At 32.4% G+C, this 14,390-nt stretch overlaps 1 protein-coding gene across 1 annotated transcript; it reads left to right on the top strand.

Annotated features, from left to right (window-relative positions):
* The first annotated feature begins 708 nt into the window (after positions 1–708).
* LOC129222147 (acyl-CoA-binding protein homolog) lies at positions 709–14,091 on the top strand. The gene is made up of 4 exons (XM_054856603.1): positions 709–987; positions 4,104–4,218; positions 9,425–9,487; positions 13,926–14,091. The coding sequence occupies exons 1-4, from the start codon at positions 973–975 to the stop codon at positions 14,000–14,002; spliced, it is 270 nt and encodes an 89-aa protein (XP_054712578.1). The 5' UTR covers positions 709–972; the 3' UTR covers positions 14,003–14,091.
* The last annotated feature ends 299 nt before the right edge of the window (positions 14,092–14,390 follow it).

Below are 14,390 nucleotides of genomic sequence, written 5' to 3'. Positions count from 1 at the left end.
TCTGTGCTGTCTGGGAGAGCGTATACAGCAGTATTGAAATTTTTAGGAGGGTTGCTTTGAGCGGTATTTGTATTTTCCCCCATTTTGGGAGGCGGGGGGGGGGGGGGGGCTCTTGATTTTTGCGGCGTCTTCGCATTATAAGGGAGGTGGACACCCCCTGTTTTAATTATTGATTAATATATCCTAGAGAACCCTTCGTCCCTTTCCAAAACCATTTAGCTTCTTCAGTTCTCCATAGTGGAATTGTCAATTTCCAGCCTGGTCTACCCCTGGCTACGGCCCTGCCACCTCCCCCTGCCTCTCACACACAAATTGCAGTTGTTAACGTTTGTTTAGTTCAATCAAATTAAATGCTCCTTGCAAGTGGGAAATTTTAGATCCACTAAAATTGCGTCATTCTTAACCTTTGACTGTTTTAAGCACCTCCGTATGTGGACGTTTTGCACAAAAACTGGTACGAAGGAACGAATAAATAAGAAAAGGAAAAAGTTTCAAGTTACAAATTTGGGACAAAATGCAAAGGTTTAAATTTTGGGATTTTAGAAGTTCCGATAGTGTTTTTCGGACCGTTAAAAAATTTAAGTTGACTAATGTCTCGTATTTTCGCTTTTTTTCCTCCCGTGGCTGTGCCTCTGCGAATATGAGAAACTATTTCGTTATGCTTTTGGCAACGTTTGCATTGTATTTATATCATCATCTGATGGGGATGCGAGATTACGTTTATTAGTACGTCCGCCGGCTATAGACCCTTGTTTTCGCCCCAAATACAAGTGTCCATTTCAAAGACATCTGTGTCAAGCTAGCAAGAATTTTCTGTTGAAGGAAGTTACCTGTATTTTCGTAAGACGTTTCCTGAATCGATAAGCTTCTTCTTTGCAGAAATCTGACAAGAATTAGCGTGGCAGTAGTTGTATGTACGATTGAAAAGATCGATAATTGTTAAAAGTACTTGACTCTTCATTTTGTAAAAAAATGTCTTTGGTCGAGGTAAATATTTTCATACATATGTATTCGTTCCCTTATCATGCACGGTTGTTTTCTTGTGTTATTATTTTGTTTTTATTTTATGATGTTATGTCGCATCGTTTTCTTTTGAGTTTAAAGAGAAATTATTAGCTATTTTTTTTTAATTTGAAAATTGCATTAATGAAACTTATTATTGGATTTGATTGCAAAATAGCTTCGTGGCATTGAGTTTAATTTTTGAAATGTAATTTTCAAGTATCATCCTACTTAAATATACATTTTTTAAATGTCTAATTTAAGAAATTTATTGTTTGTACATATAATTTGCAAATGTATGAAAATGTCATGTCTGCCCAACATTTGGAGGGATCACAGGGATTCTCCCCCCCCCCAATCTGAGAGATTTATTCAATGTTTAACGATTAAATTTGCATTCAGTACAATTACCCATTGATCCCCACCCCCCTGAAAACATACCAACTGGTGGACCTATATGTAGGTTTCTTGTCTTTTATAATACCTTGTATATCATGTGTCGTGTTCATTAAATGTAGTATAACTAAATAAATTTGACTTTTAAATGATAAGTGTACTAAATGTTGTTAAAACTTCTTTACAAAATTGGAAATGAAGGTCCTGCTTTACTCAAAGACATTGACTTGTTTATATTTCATTCATTTCGAAAATGCTGCTGCATTCTAATAGCAAAATAATAATCATAATTTTTATAACATTTTTTCTTGACTGTTTTACAAGAGTAAAAAAACAGAAAAAAAGTCTTTGTGTGTCTATAAAAGTTTTTTCCAGTTGGTTTATCTGCATACAACAGCAAAAGAATGTAATAAGTACGAGATGAATTTTTCTGTGTAGTATTGTTATTAGTATTGATTATTTTGCAAATGTAGAGACATATGTAAATACAGTAGCCCCCTTGTTATATCGCGCCTCGTTATATCGCTCTTTTCTTCTGTCTCCCGAAATATTAAAGCCTAAAATAAGAAAAAAAAATTTTTCTCTAAGTTTGAAACCATATGGTATGCACAATAAAGGTCTCTTTCTTTTTTATTTTATCAATGAACAAAATTAAGCAATTCTTCTGAATTTGCTGGAAAAGCAATAGCAATTCCTGTCATCCTAATTTACATACCCACACAGTATATTTCAGTTTAAGATGATCTGTAAACTACTTGACATTTTCTTTTGTATTGATATATTGCCTTTACAATGACTGGAGACATCAAGCAGGTGTCATACTAGCCCATGTAGAGGAGAACATACGTAATTCTTTTAATACAGAAAATATTTGTGCTTGGTTGCACAAACCGGGATTTGCATCAAAGAAAGGAAGAATGATCTGGATGAATGAAAGAGTTTCCTGGAAACAATCTGGTTTCTTTTACTTTTCACATCCTTTCTACAGCAAGTCAAACGGATTAGAAAGTCTATTGGGAATAATAGGTTATTGGAATGCTCATTCTTATCTCACGGTAGCTCAGAAAGATTGTCTTCATTCGCCCTTTGATGATTTTAACTTTCTGATGGTGAAAATTTACTTAAATTTCAATCCTGTTGAAATTTCAATAGGTGTGATAGTACCCACATCTAAACCATTAGAAAATAATAAAGGTCAAGATTCAGAAAATTTCTAAGTGGCCACTAGACCCAAAAAACAGGTGGCCACCACTGTCGCCGAGTGTTGAAGTACAAAATGAGAGAGGAGTTTTTACTACTTCAATGAAAAAGCAAATAAATAGAACTTTACAGAATTACATTTTAAAAGCTAGAAACATGCATTTTTTGTTGTTTTTTCAAAATAAATAAATAAATCAATAAATAGTCGGCAAAAAACTGCATTTTAGATGAAATTTACAAAAAATACAATTTTGCTGATGAAATTCCACTTTTCCAGAAAATAACTCGTTTAAAAAAATCATAATTTCAGGCCCTTTTTATGTTATTTTCAGTAGTTTGCACCGAGATAGGCATCTAATTCTGTTTTTGCAAACTTAGACAATGAAATTGTCTTGTCTGCTTCCATCTTGCGAATGACCAAACATGGCGACTACGAGAACATTTAAGATATGGAAGTAATTTTAATAATCAAAAACCCTCAAAAAACAATTTAGATGAAAGACGCGGTTTTTAGCACATTCGCCTGAAGCAATAGGGATAAAACAATATTCTGAAGATAAAATTTGAAGGAAAATTTTTTGCATTTTTCAAGAAAATAGTTAATTATTCAGGGCATCAAATACAGCACATTTTGCAGAATGTTCAATAGTTTGCATTGTATTGCAGTAGACATCCAATTCTATTTTTAGAAACTTAGGTACTTAAAGAATCTTGTCTACTTCCATCTTGGAAGTGATCAAATATGGCGACTGCACTAAAAATTTAGAGTTAAGTTTTTGAATTTGTAGCATAAAAATAATTGTAAAATGTAAAATCCTCATCAAACGTCAATTTAATTGAACTGTTATAGCTCTTAGCACATTAGCTTCCAATGTAATAAGTATAAGATGAAATTTTAAATACAAAAATTTTCATTTATCAAGAAAACTTTTAAATAATAAAATATAAATGAATACAGCATATTTTGCATTATTTTCATTAGTTTGCATTTGAATAAATATCAAATTCTGCTTTATTTTTGCAAACTTAAGTACTTTGCCTACTTCCATCTTGTGAGTGACCAAATATGGCGTCTATGTTTCACACTTAAACTGAAAAGTATTGCCGTTTTGGTCAAAAAACGATCTTCCTTGATGTGTTTATCCTCAGGCGTATGCTTCCAAATCGATTTATTTTCTTCCACCCTTTTGAGTTTGTGCATAATTAGTGTTCATCCCAAGATTATTTTTCTTAGAAACAACAGGGGGGAAATGGCAACTGAGGACGTTTTTATAGGTTGCCACTTTTTCAACTGAGAATGTGGCGAGTGAATCTCGACCTTTAGAAAATAATGTCAAAAAGAACGAATGCTAATTAATTTACTTGTGTATTGGACATAACAATTTTTAATGCCCTCCGTTATATCGCATTTTTGGATATATCGCTCTTTTTCTTTGTCCCCTGAAAAGCGCGATATAATGAGGGGTTATTCTAATAATTAAAGGATCAAAACGTATATTTTCCAGAAATTCGAAAAAGCAGCTGAGGATGTTACAAAATTGAAGTCAAAGCCGACAGATGATGAATTGTTGGACCTGTATGCTTTGTATAAGCAGGCTACTGTTGGTGATTGCAATACAAGTATGTTTTTAAAACAATTTGTTTGTTTTTTTAATCAATAATATTATTTATTTCATTTTATGATAAGTCTTGATTTATTAAGCATTTTTATCTTTGCTAATAATGGAAAACAAAACTTGTATCAGTGTTGGAATATGAGCATAAAAGTTCAAAAGAGTAGGGGGATCTTAAGTGTAATATTTGGGCACAAGTATAATAGGGTGTCTAGAACCTGGGAATTTTTTCGAAATTGAAGGCCCTAAAATGTAACTTTAGACAATCTTTGGTTACTTCAAAGAACAATCATGACCTTCCCCATAGAATGCCACTTGTGGTAAATTAGTAGACTGAATTGCTGAATTCTTTTGTATTTCTGAATTTGTTGATTTTAATATAGAAAATAAAACTTAAAAGAAACTTTTTTTTCTGTCAAAAAACTTAACTATGAAAAAACTTAAGTTATTTCTGCTATATATCGTCACAGCAGCTCATCTCATCCATAGGCAACAGCAACAGAAATCATTGCTACCTTTCTTATTTAAATGAAATATCTTATTTATTTTCATTTCAACAAAACAATAAATTCATAATACCATTACCTCTTTTTAGCATTTACCTTGAGAGGATTGTGCATGCTTAAAACATATTTTGTTGTTTTATTATATTTAAATTTTTTCTGCTAATCTTTAACTATCCACTTGGAACTGCAATTTTCGAAAATAAAAGCTATTTAGATGAACAAGATCCTACTGTACATATACACCTGCAATCAAACTTCATTTTCCTAACACACAGATCCTCATATGTCATGTCACTTTTTCAAACATCGGAATTTATGTTACATTATTTTTATCTTAAATCACTTAAAATGTTGCATATAGGTTTTTATTGTCAATCTCAGGTTACCACAGTGTTTCAAATTACAGTAAGCGCCGCTTAATGTGATCACAGTTAATGGTATCATTCGCTTAATGTATTCAGAATCACATAGTCCAGGCACACTTGTATATTAACATGTGTTAAAAAAGTCGGATATTGTAATCAGTCTTTGTTTATTGTTACCACTTTTTCATAAACTTTCAATTTTTTTCCTTTTTTTGTTCCTCAACCAACAGAAATACGACAAACCCTGACAAGACTAACTTTTTGTTTGGCATTTTGTGGTTTTCAAAGCAATGCAAACTTTTTCTAGGAATAAAACAACAGGAAGTTCGTTCTCAGTGACCCCATAAACTTCCCCTAATAAGATTTCTTTAGTTTGCTCATGAAAAAAAAAATCAACCATTGGACATGTTGCAGACATGGATGGAGGACCTCCATGGTTGCAGTCGGTGATCTCTTCCCACTTTGAGAGAATTAATATAGCTTTTGGGGGAAAAAAAGTCCCTTCTTTAGCAAAGCAGAAGAATTTTTCTCCCTGTCCAGTTACCTTCCAAACTTTAAACGGTCAAACATTTTATCCATAGAGGAAAAGCACAATGATTTAACTACCAAAGAAAACGTTAAAAATTTAAAACGCTTCAACAATTTACCCATGCTGAAGAATCATGACGAGATTAAATTAAAGTGAAGCTAAAGGAAAATTTAAACAATCAGCGAAATCATGCTGGATCAGATGGTGAAGCTTAATCTGCTTCGAAAGTGTGGTTTACGAATGTCAAGGAGAAGGATGCGCAAGTAAATGGTTATATTTTATTTAACCTATTGCTATGTGTTTAAAAATTGTATATTTTAGTTTTTCCTTTTATGATTCAAATATTTCCATTCTGCTAATTTTGTAATTTATAATTTAACAGTCCGTTTAGTTGAGTCATGGTAATTTTAATTTGCGGTTTCAAAACTAGACACTTCTTAATTGAAAAAAAAATCATTATTTTGTATCGCCTGGATTCTTTTCGGTTATTGTTATCAAATTGTATTTGTCCCAAAGTGATCACATTAAGTGGCGCCTACTGTATTTTGACAGGAACTATTTTTCTTGACTGCTTAGATTCTTATGCCAAAATTATAAATACTATTGTGGGATTTTTGGCTAGGAGTTTGTGAGCTGTGTCACTAGTTTAAAGGAATTACCGAAAATTTTGTAAAAAAACGGGACATGATATGGTTATTCAACTCAAGAGCGGAAACAGACTACCATTTTAGCGAGGGGGGGGGGGCACACTGAAGAATGCAGGGTTTTGGGTACAAAAAATTTCTAAAATTGTTTGGGTGTCAACAAAAGCATGAAATTGGAAAGGAATGCCACTCACTAAGGTATAAACGTTACTACTAAGCATTTAAACAAAGTAATGAAAGAAAATATATTTTAAATATTTACTTTAAAAAATAATTAATGAATTGAAAATATTACTGAAATCGTTTACGTTTTCTTCATGAAGTATTTGAACACTATGTGGTTGAATAATATTGTCTACAGTTTAGGGAGGGAGGAAGATCATGACCCCCATGGCCGTCCCCTTGTATCCAGAGATATTCCCATCCACTTTTCTGAGGGTATACTCCCAGTAATCCATTATTCACAATATGTATATGCGATCATATACGTAATATGTCATTAAATGAAAGTTTTTGAAGCTTGAGGGTATAGGCTATATGTCTAAAAAATGTTTGAGAGTTTACGGCATAAATGGAGTATATATACCCTATGGGAACACCACTGCTTGTATCTGCACCTGATTCAACTACATTTGAATGATTGCTCTAGGCATATTGGACCAATATCTTAGGTCAGAAGAGATAAACCTTCCTTTCTTTTAGTAAAATCTTTTAGAAAGAACATCGTACTTTTATACTAGGTATTAAAACACGAAGATAAACGTCTAGTTGTCTACATAGATGGGAAGCATTATTCATTGGCTATTAGAGGTGTCAATTTCTTCCTCACAAACCATTTCAGAATGGTTTATGCTTTTTAGAAATATTTTGATCATGAAAGCAATTTGTAAATTTCTGAAGGATATTGCCAAAAGTTTATTTATTTTTTTGAAACTTTTAAAATGCAAATGTATATGGTAGAAAATCGTGATGCAAATGTTGATAAAACCATTTTGCTTCTATTTAAGCTAAAGCAGAAGGGAAGATCATGGTGCAGATTGTGGCATTAAAATGGGGGAGGAGGGTTTTTAGGGTAGTTTTCTCCTTTTGGGTGAAGGGTCTTCTTGGTATTTAGGGAAAGGGGGGGAGAGTGATGGGCACCCTGTAATAATATTCATATTCTACACTACTGACCATTAAAATTGCTACACCAGGAAAAAATGCTGAAAACAAAATGATATTTATTGGACACATATATTTTGTTGGAAATAACAAATGATTAACTTTTCAAGAAATTTGGGTCAATAGATCCTAAGAAATTAGTACTCAGAACTACCCCCCTGTGGCAGCAATAACAGTGCTTATATGCTTGGGCATTGAGTCATAGAGAGATTAGAGGGCATGTACAGGTACAGACACCCATGCAGCTTCAACGCGATGCCACAGCTCATCGACCATAGTGGCTGGCGTTTGCTGACAAGCCAGTTGTTCAGCAACCACTGACCAAATGTTTTCTACTGGTGAGATATCTGGAAAATGTCCTGGCCAAGGCATCAGTTGAACATTTTCCGTGTCAAGGAAAGTCTGCACCGGCCACATGCAGTCATGCATTATCCTGCTGAAACATAGAGTTTTGCAAGGCTCAAATATAGGGTAGTGACACAGGTCGTAACACATCAAAAATGTAATCTAACTGTTCATAGTTCCGTCAATGCGAAAAAGAGGTGTCCAAGATGTGTATCCAATGGCACCCCATATCATCATGCCAGGGGATGGGCCAGTATGACGATGGCGAATGGACACTGCCAATGTGAATTCACCGTGATGCTGCCAAACATGGATGCGACCATCATGATGTTGTAAGCAGAATCTGGATTCATCAGGAAAATGATGTCTCGCCATTGGTACACTCAGGTTCGTTGCTGATCACATCATTGAAGACGCTCCTGTCTGTGATGTAGCATCGATGGTACCCACTGGCATGGTCTCCGAGCTGACAGTCCATGCTGCTGTAAATGTCACCGAACAGTTCGTGCAGACACTTGTCTTGCAAATGACCCCATTTCTTGACTCAGGGCTTTCTACGTGGCTGTAGGATCCATTAAGGCCATTCCATTCTGAGTCCATTGAATCCATATTCTGCTGACCCTCATTGGATCTCGACGAACGAGTGCAGAAATACTGCGATAGGATAAACTGCAATTCCGGTAGGCTACAATTCGACATCTATCAAAAGCAGAAAAAAGCTAATACACATTTCTTCTTCTTACACGAAGCATCACAACAATTTTGCACCACGCAGCAATGTTCAAATTGAATTTGCACGTGGGAAATTGGCTGCACAATTTCCTCATTTAAACACATTGTAGGTGTCGCTACGGGCGCCTGCGTTGTGTGAATGTGCTGAAGCTGAAAAGCTAATCATTTGCGTATCACATCATCTTCTTCCTCTCGTTTAAATTTCATGTCTGTACCATGTCACCTTCTTGGTGTAGCAATTTAAATGGCCAGTAGTGTATAATAATATTCAATGTTGATATTATTATAGAATCATTCCTCTAGTGAAGAAACGAGGCTCAACAATTTTTAGCTTGCTTTGAAAATTCAGAAACTCAGTTGTTGGTCATGTCATTGAACAGTTGTTTCTCAGTCATTGAACATGGATCTTAAATTTCTGTTATTTAGTCTGTTGTTGTTCTATTTACTACATTTTATTTATACTACATGCTGTGAACAAATTATTAATATTAAAATTGGTTTAAAAATAGCAAATGAGACTGAATGCAAATGTAAAAATATTTAAACAACATATGTACAATATTCTAAGTTACCTTTGCATAGGTATAATTTCTTTATACACTTTCTTTTAACTTACTGTAATACTGTATTGTGCGGCTGTAGTGTAACATGATCTAAATTATGAATCGTTACAGTTCATAAAGTATGCAGGATTGAGTTGTTTGAGCTTTTTTGCATAAATAAAATGCTCCTTTTGATTTGAAAAAGAAGGAATTTAAAAATTAAGTATTCAAAAGTTATTATTAGTGTTGTGGGCGAAAACGGTTTTTTTTGCACAGTTAAATTATTTTTTCAGTGTATGAATTTTATTAAAGTAGTTGCATGCTAGAAATATTTAAGTAATTTGATGTATTTTACCAAAAATAAGTGCAGTTTAAATATTTTTAAATAGGTCGTCCCGGAATGTTCGATTTAAAAGGAAAGGCCAAATGGGATGCTTGGAATGCGAAAAAAGGTATCCTCTTTTTAGATTTTCTTTGAAAAATATTCAAATGATATTAAGCTTATTTCACTTTAAAGCTTGAAAATACACTGTTCTATATTATTTCAATGTGAAAAACTTTTCAAACTAAAGACCTTTTTTTTTCTTTTCTGATATGTGCATTTTCAAACTATAACATATAAGTAATTAAAATTCAGCACAATCAAACCAGAAAAAGCTTTTTCCTTTAAATTAAAATTTAGTTGGATATAAATTTTGAATTAAGGTTATTGTAAAACTCATTTTAAAATTAGACATCACAAAGAAAAATTGATTGTCACATCAATCTTGAGACAGAAATAACTTGAGAGCTTTTAAATTTGGTACTAGATGCTCGGTCTACCTTCAAAGTAGAAATTGTGTCAAATGACGTATTTTCAACAATCAAGCTTAGTTATAAGAAAAAAATATGCAAAATTTCCCTTCCAAACAATGGCGACAGATATCAAAATACTTTTAAGAAATTAAAATGAGAAAGATGGATTTAAAAAGCATAACCATGGAAACACAAAATAAAATAATTTTAAGAAATTAAAATGAAAAAGAAGGAAAGAAACAATGGATTTAAAAAACGTAACTATGGCAATGCAAAATAAGGCATCAATAACTTGAATGCAGAACAAATTTTGAAACTTCAATGAAAAAGGTCTGTAACTTTTTTTCTAGATGGTATAGGAGCTTGGTTCTTCGACCAAAGGTCGAGAGAGATCTGGAGTAAAAAATGTCGCTTTTTCTAATAGTGTTGAAAAGAAAACTGGGACAATTCCTTCACTTTTTATTGATATGTTTAATGAAGAAAGTAGTGCCCAAATTTCAGCTAAGCCTAAAAAAAAATGAGCTAAATTCGCAAATAACTTCCGCCATTATTAAGTTGGAACATTAAAACAAATTGCGTGGAACGCAGGAAATTCTACTCTTTCCAACAATATATAATATTAATGTATGCAAGTAATTTTTCACCCCCATATTTGGGAATTTATGTGAAAATTGGGCCTTAGTTGGAATAAAAAAAAAGAACTACTCGGAAAACTCTAAAAGAAAGTACTGTGAAAATTTCAGCTAAATCAACTGGGTAGTTCTCAAGTTTTGTGCCTTCAAACAAACAGATGCTTTTTGGAGACTTCATTTTATACTATGTAGAGATGCTATTTCTGCAGTAATCACAGGATGATTTTCCACTCTGGGTAGGTTTAGCTAATGAGTCTTGCATTTTTTTTATTTATTTATTATTTTTTTTTTTTCTGGTTCAAGTGTAGTTAAGTGTATTTTTGTTTTCCTGGTAAGGTGTGGGTGCCAGTTCCCAAGAAAATAACGTTTATTGTTATAACTTTATTTATTTGAAAAAAAAGAATGAGTTCAAAATTTTTTGTTAAAAAAAATGCAGTTATGTTACCTAAATCATTGGTCTCTAACCTTTATTACCTGAGAGTTACTCATTAAGATAAATGTTGTGCCTCCCCCCCCCCTACACACAACATTCATCTTAATATAATGATCACATATAAAATTCAAATGATAATAATTTTGATTTAGATTTTTATATCAAATCAAAATGATCTTTCAAACAATTTGAATTTTATGCGATCAATGATAGATCACATATGAAATTCAAAATGATCTAACTAGAAATCAAAATGATAACATAGTAAAGGAAAATAAATAACAATTTGAATTATCATTTGTTGATGCTTATATTATTAATGGGAAGTTGGCATCTGTTTTCCTGAACTCAATTTCTGATTACTTGTATCTAAATTTGACATTGACTAATTGCCTGTATCCAGGAAACCTAACTAGTATGAAAGGAAAGAGACTTTCAGTGGCAGTGAAGTGGAAAAGCGATTAGTTGGCTGCAACTTGGCTGAGATTGCTGCCAAACTGTCTAGCATGGTTTCAGTTGTTGTGAAATATTCCAGAATGTGGTTCTTTTTTTTTTTTTTTTAAATTTGTATCATTGAAAACAACAGGCAGCTTTGTATTCCTCCTAGACCCACAAGCCATATGGTGGACACCGCTGATCAAAATGAAGTTATGATTTAACTTTGATTACATGAAATTGTTATCAGTCAGTTTACTGTGTTCAAAACAGAAGTTTAATTTGTTGCAGATCGAATTTCATGAGAATAATTTTTCCACTATTTTCTCTAAGCTATAAAATATATACAACAATAAAAATGTATGCACTTGCTAGAAAAATATCGTACCATATAGCACTACTGAATTAGACACTTCTAAGAAAATGTTTGGCTGACATTGGAAAATTTAACATATTGTTTAACAGTGTTATCAAAAATACAAAAATGAGTCCAAAAATGTACTGAAAGTGAGTATTTTGACATTTGCAATTGTTTGAAATTGAAATCTGAAAAAATATCATTCTTGATTACATTGTGATGTTTACTTTACTTATAAAAAATTAGTGGTTATTACTTTTGAGCTATCTAAAATTTATCAAAGAGGTTTGTTCAGATTTTAAGCTTCATTAATAAAATGTAATTTTCATAGTTAATAAAATATGTTTTTCAAAATCAGAAGAATTTGTACAGACCTTTTACAAAGTATATTCTTATTGAAAACCTAAATCATTAAACTGGAGAGTAATAGTTAATTAACTTTTCTACATAAGTTCTTATGAATGCTTAAAAGCTACTAGTTTATACAACACAAATTAACATGAACCCTTTTACAAGCTCCTAGTTTAAAATCTATCTAGCATAGTTTTCTTTCAAATATGATAGTTAGTGTGGTAAACATTATGTGCATTTTGTTTAGTTTTTACTCCTACAAATTCATTTTTAGAAGAAAAATATGGTAAAAAATTTATTTGTTGCTTTTTATACAATTAAAAAAAAAAAAAAAAAAACTTGTAGTTAGAGTTTTATGTAATGACTCATTGATTTGTAGTGGAATTGCTTGACAGTGTTTCTTTCAGGCATCTCTCTCTGGAGGGGGGGCCCCTAAGGAGGCCAACTGCCCCCCCCCCCCTGGAGAAAAATTTGGATTGCACTTATTTTACTATGTAAAGCTTTTTTTTAAAGGAAATTATAGAAAATTCGGAACTCTATCATCTGAAGGGGGGGGGGAGGGGTATTGGCCTCTGTGGCCTCCATTTTGTTACTGTTGATGGAAAGTCCCTTGCTGGCAACAAACTGCTAAAAGCACATTTTTCCCCCTGGAAAAATAAGTGCAATAATTTAACGAAAAAATGTTTCCTCCTTTTATTACCTTTCGTTTGTTGTCTGTTAATATTGCTGTTGTGGTAAGGATGGGGTGGTTGGAACTATGTTGTCTATAATCTTTCTAATTGTTAACTCTCTCAAATACATTGGTGAGGTTCGTATCAGAACCTTAAGATGTACTCTGTAGGCACTCCTGGTACACCTCGTTGGAAATCAAAAGTTTCCTAGATTAGGATCATTGTATGGCGGTGAATTGATAGCCAGCTGTGATTTATCTTTGGCGGGCTCTAATAGAAATGCCTATAATGGCTGTGTTTGTTTCTCTTTTATATGACAAACAAAATTTCTTTTTTAAAGAAATTTCTGAAAATTCAGCATTTTTTACTCCCCCCCCCCATTACATTTTTCAGGCCGACATGACTTTTACCAAGTTAGAACATTTTTAAAAATCTACGCGATTTCCTCTGAGAGAGAAGAACAGATTTATTTCATAATCATTCTAGAACTTGAAGCCCTCTAATGTGTGAACTTGTTTAAGTCTCCCCAGAGAAGCTTTTACTGTCTTAAGCGATCATCTTTGCAATCAGAGTTAAAAACAAATTATTTTGAGGGAGGTTTTTGTTTTTTAATATTTTTTTTTCTTTGGTTTAAAAATTTATTTACAATGATCACTTGTGATAATATTGTACCTTTAACTTTAAAAATTATAATAAAAGAATGAACTCCAATATTTAGTTTACAAGGGTATCTAGAAATCATTCTCCAAGTTTTCTTAGCTTTACAGCTTTATCAAAACTAATTTCAGTAAAGTTTTTAAAAAAATAATAAACTTTTATTCATGTTTTTTAAATAAAAATCTCTATCTACTTCATAATAAATTGTCCTTACATATGCCTCTGTTTTACGTTGCAATCGCAATCCTAAATTGAAACTAATTTGGGGTCCCATTACATTTCCTTCATAACATTTTCTTAAATTTTCAGTAAAAGAAATACCCCCTCTTTGAAAGTTTCAATACTTAATAACTTATGTTCAAATTTAGAATTACCCGTTTTTTCAATTTGAAAAATTAAAAGTATTTCACTTTTTGAAAACCCCTTTAAAATGCCCTTGTCCCCCTTAAACTTTCAAAGTACCCCCCCCCCCCCCCCAAGAGCAAAATATCTGAAATAAACATTGTTGCTTGAAAGTTATGATTTTCATTCTAAAATTAGCTTATTTATCATTTATAGGTATGAAACAAACAGAAGCTCAAGAAGCATATGTCACAAAGGCTAATCATCTTATTGAAATTTATGGTCTCAGTTAAGCAGCTAAAACATTGTTTTTAATCTTTTGATCAAATTGGCGATCCAGAAAAAATCTTTTTTTACGTTTGAATAAAAATCAGTTTTTCTATTTGTGGGTTGTTCTCTTTTCTCTATAATAACCTGGAAAAAAAAAGATTTTGAATAATTTATTCTATTTTATTAATGGATATTTTAAAAAAAATGTTTTTAAATAAATAGGCTCTGAAGCCTAATTTAAGGGTACAAATGAACTTGTACTCCATTGATAATGACAATGATACTAAGTTTCACCTTTAATGAAATTTGAGAAATGTAGTGAAATATTTTGTCTTGAATAGAGAGTAAAACATTGTCACCAGGGTAGAAACCATTGAGAAGAGACAAAATGGAGATGATGAAGACTTTCAT

The sequence above is a fragment of the Uloborus diversus genome, chromosome 5 (assembly GCF_026930045.1).
Source record: "Uloborus diversus isolate 005 chromosome 5, Udiv.v.3.1, whole genome shotgun sequence".
Lineage (NCBI taxonomy): Eukaryota > Metazoa > Arthropoda > Arachnida > Araneae > Uloboridae > Uloborus > Uloborus diversus.
The sequence above is the reverse complement of the archived record's forward strand: the minus strand, read 5'-3'. Positions and strand labels throughout refer to the sequence as shown.

What these genes read in the sequence shown, in the direction of transcription:
- LOC129222147 (XM_054856603.1), top strand. An exon ending in TGTTGGTGATTGCAATACAA is followed by an intron (nt 4,219 to 9,424) that starts GTATGTTTTTAA and finishes ATTTTTAAATAG; the next exon opens with GTCGTCCCGGAATGTTCGAT. An exon ending in TGCTTGGAATGCGAAAAAAG is followed by an intron (nt 9,488 to 13,925) that starts GTATCCTCTTTT and finishes TATCATTTATAG; the next exon opens with GTATGAAACAAACAGAAGCT.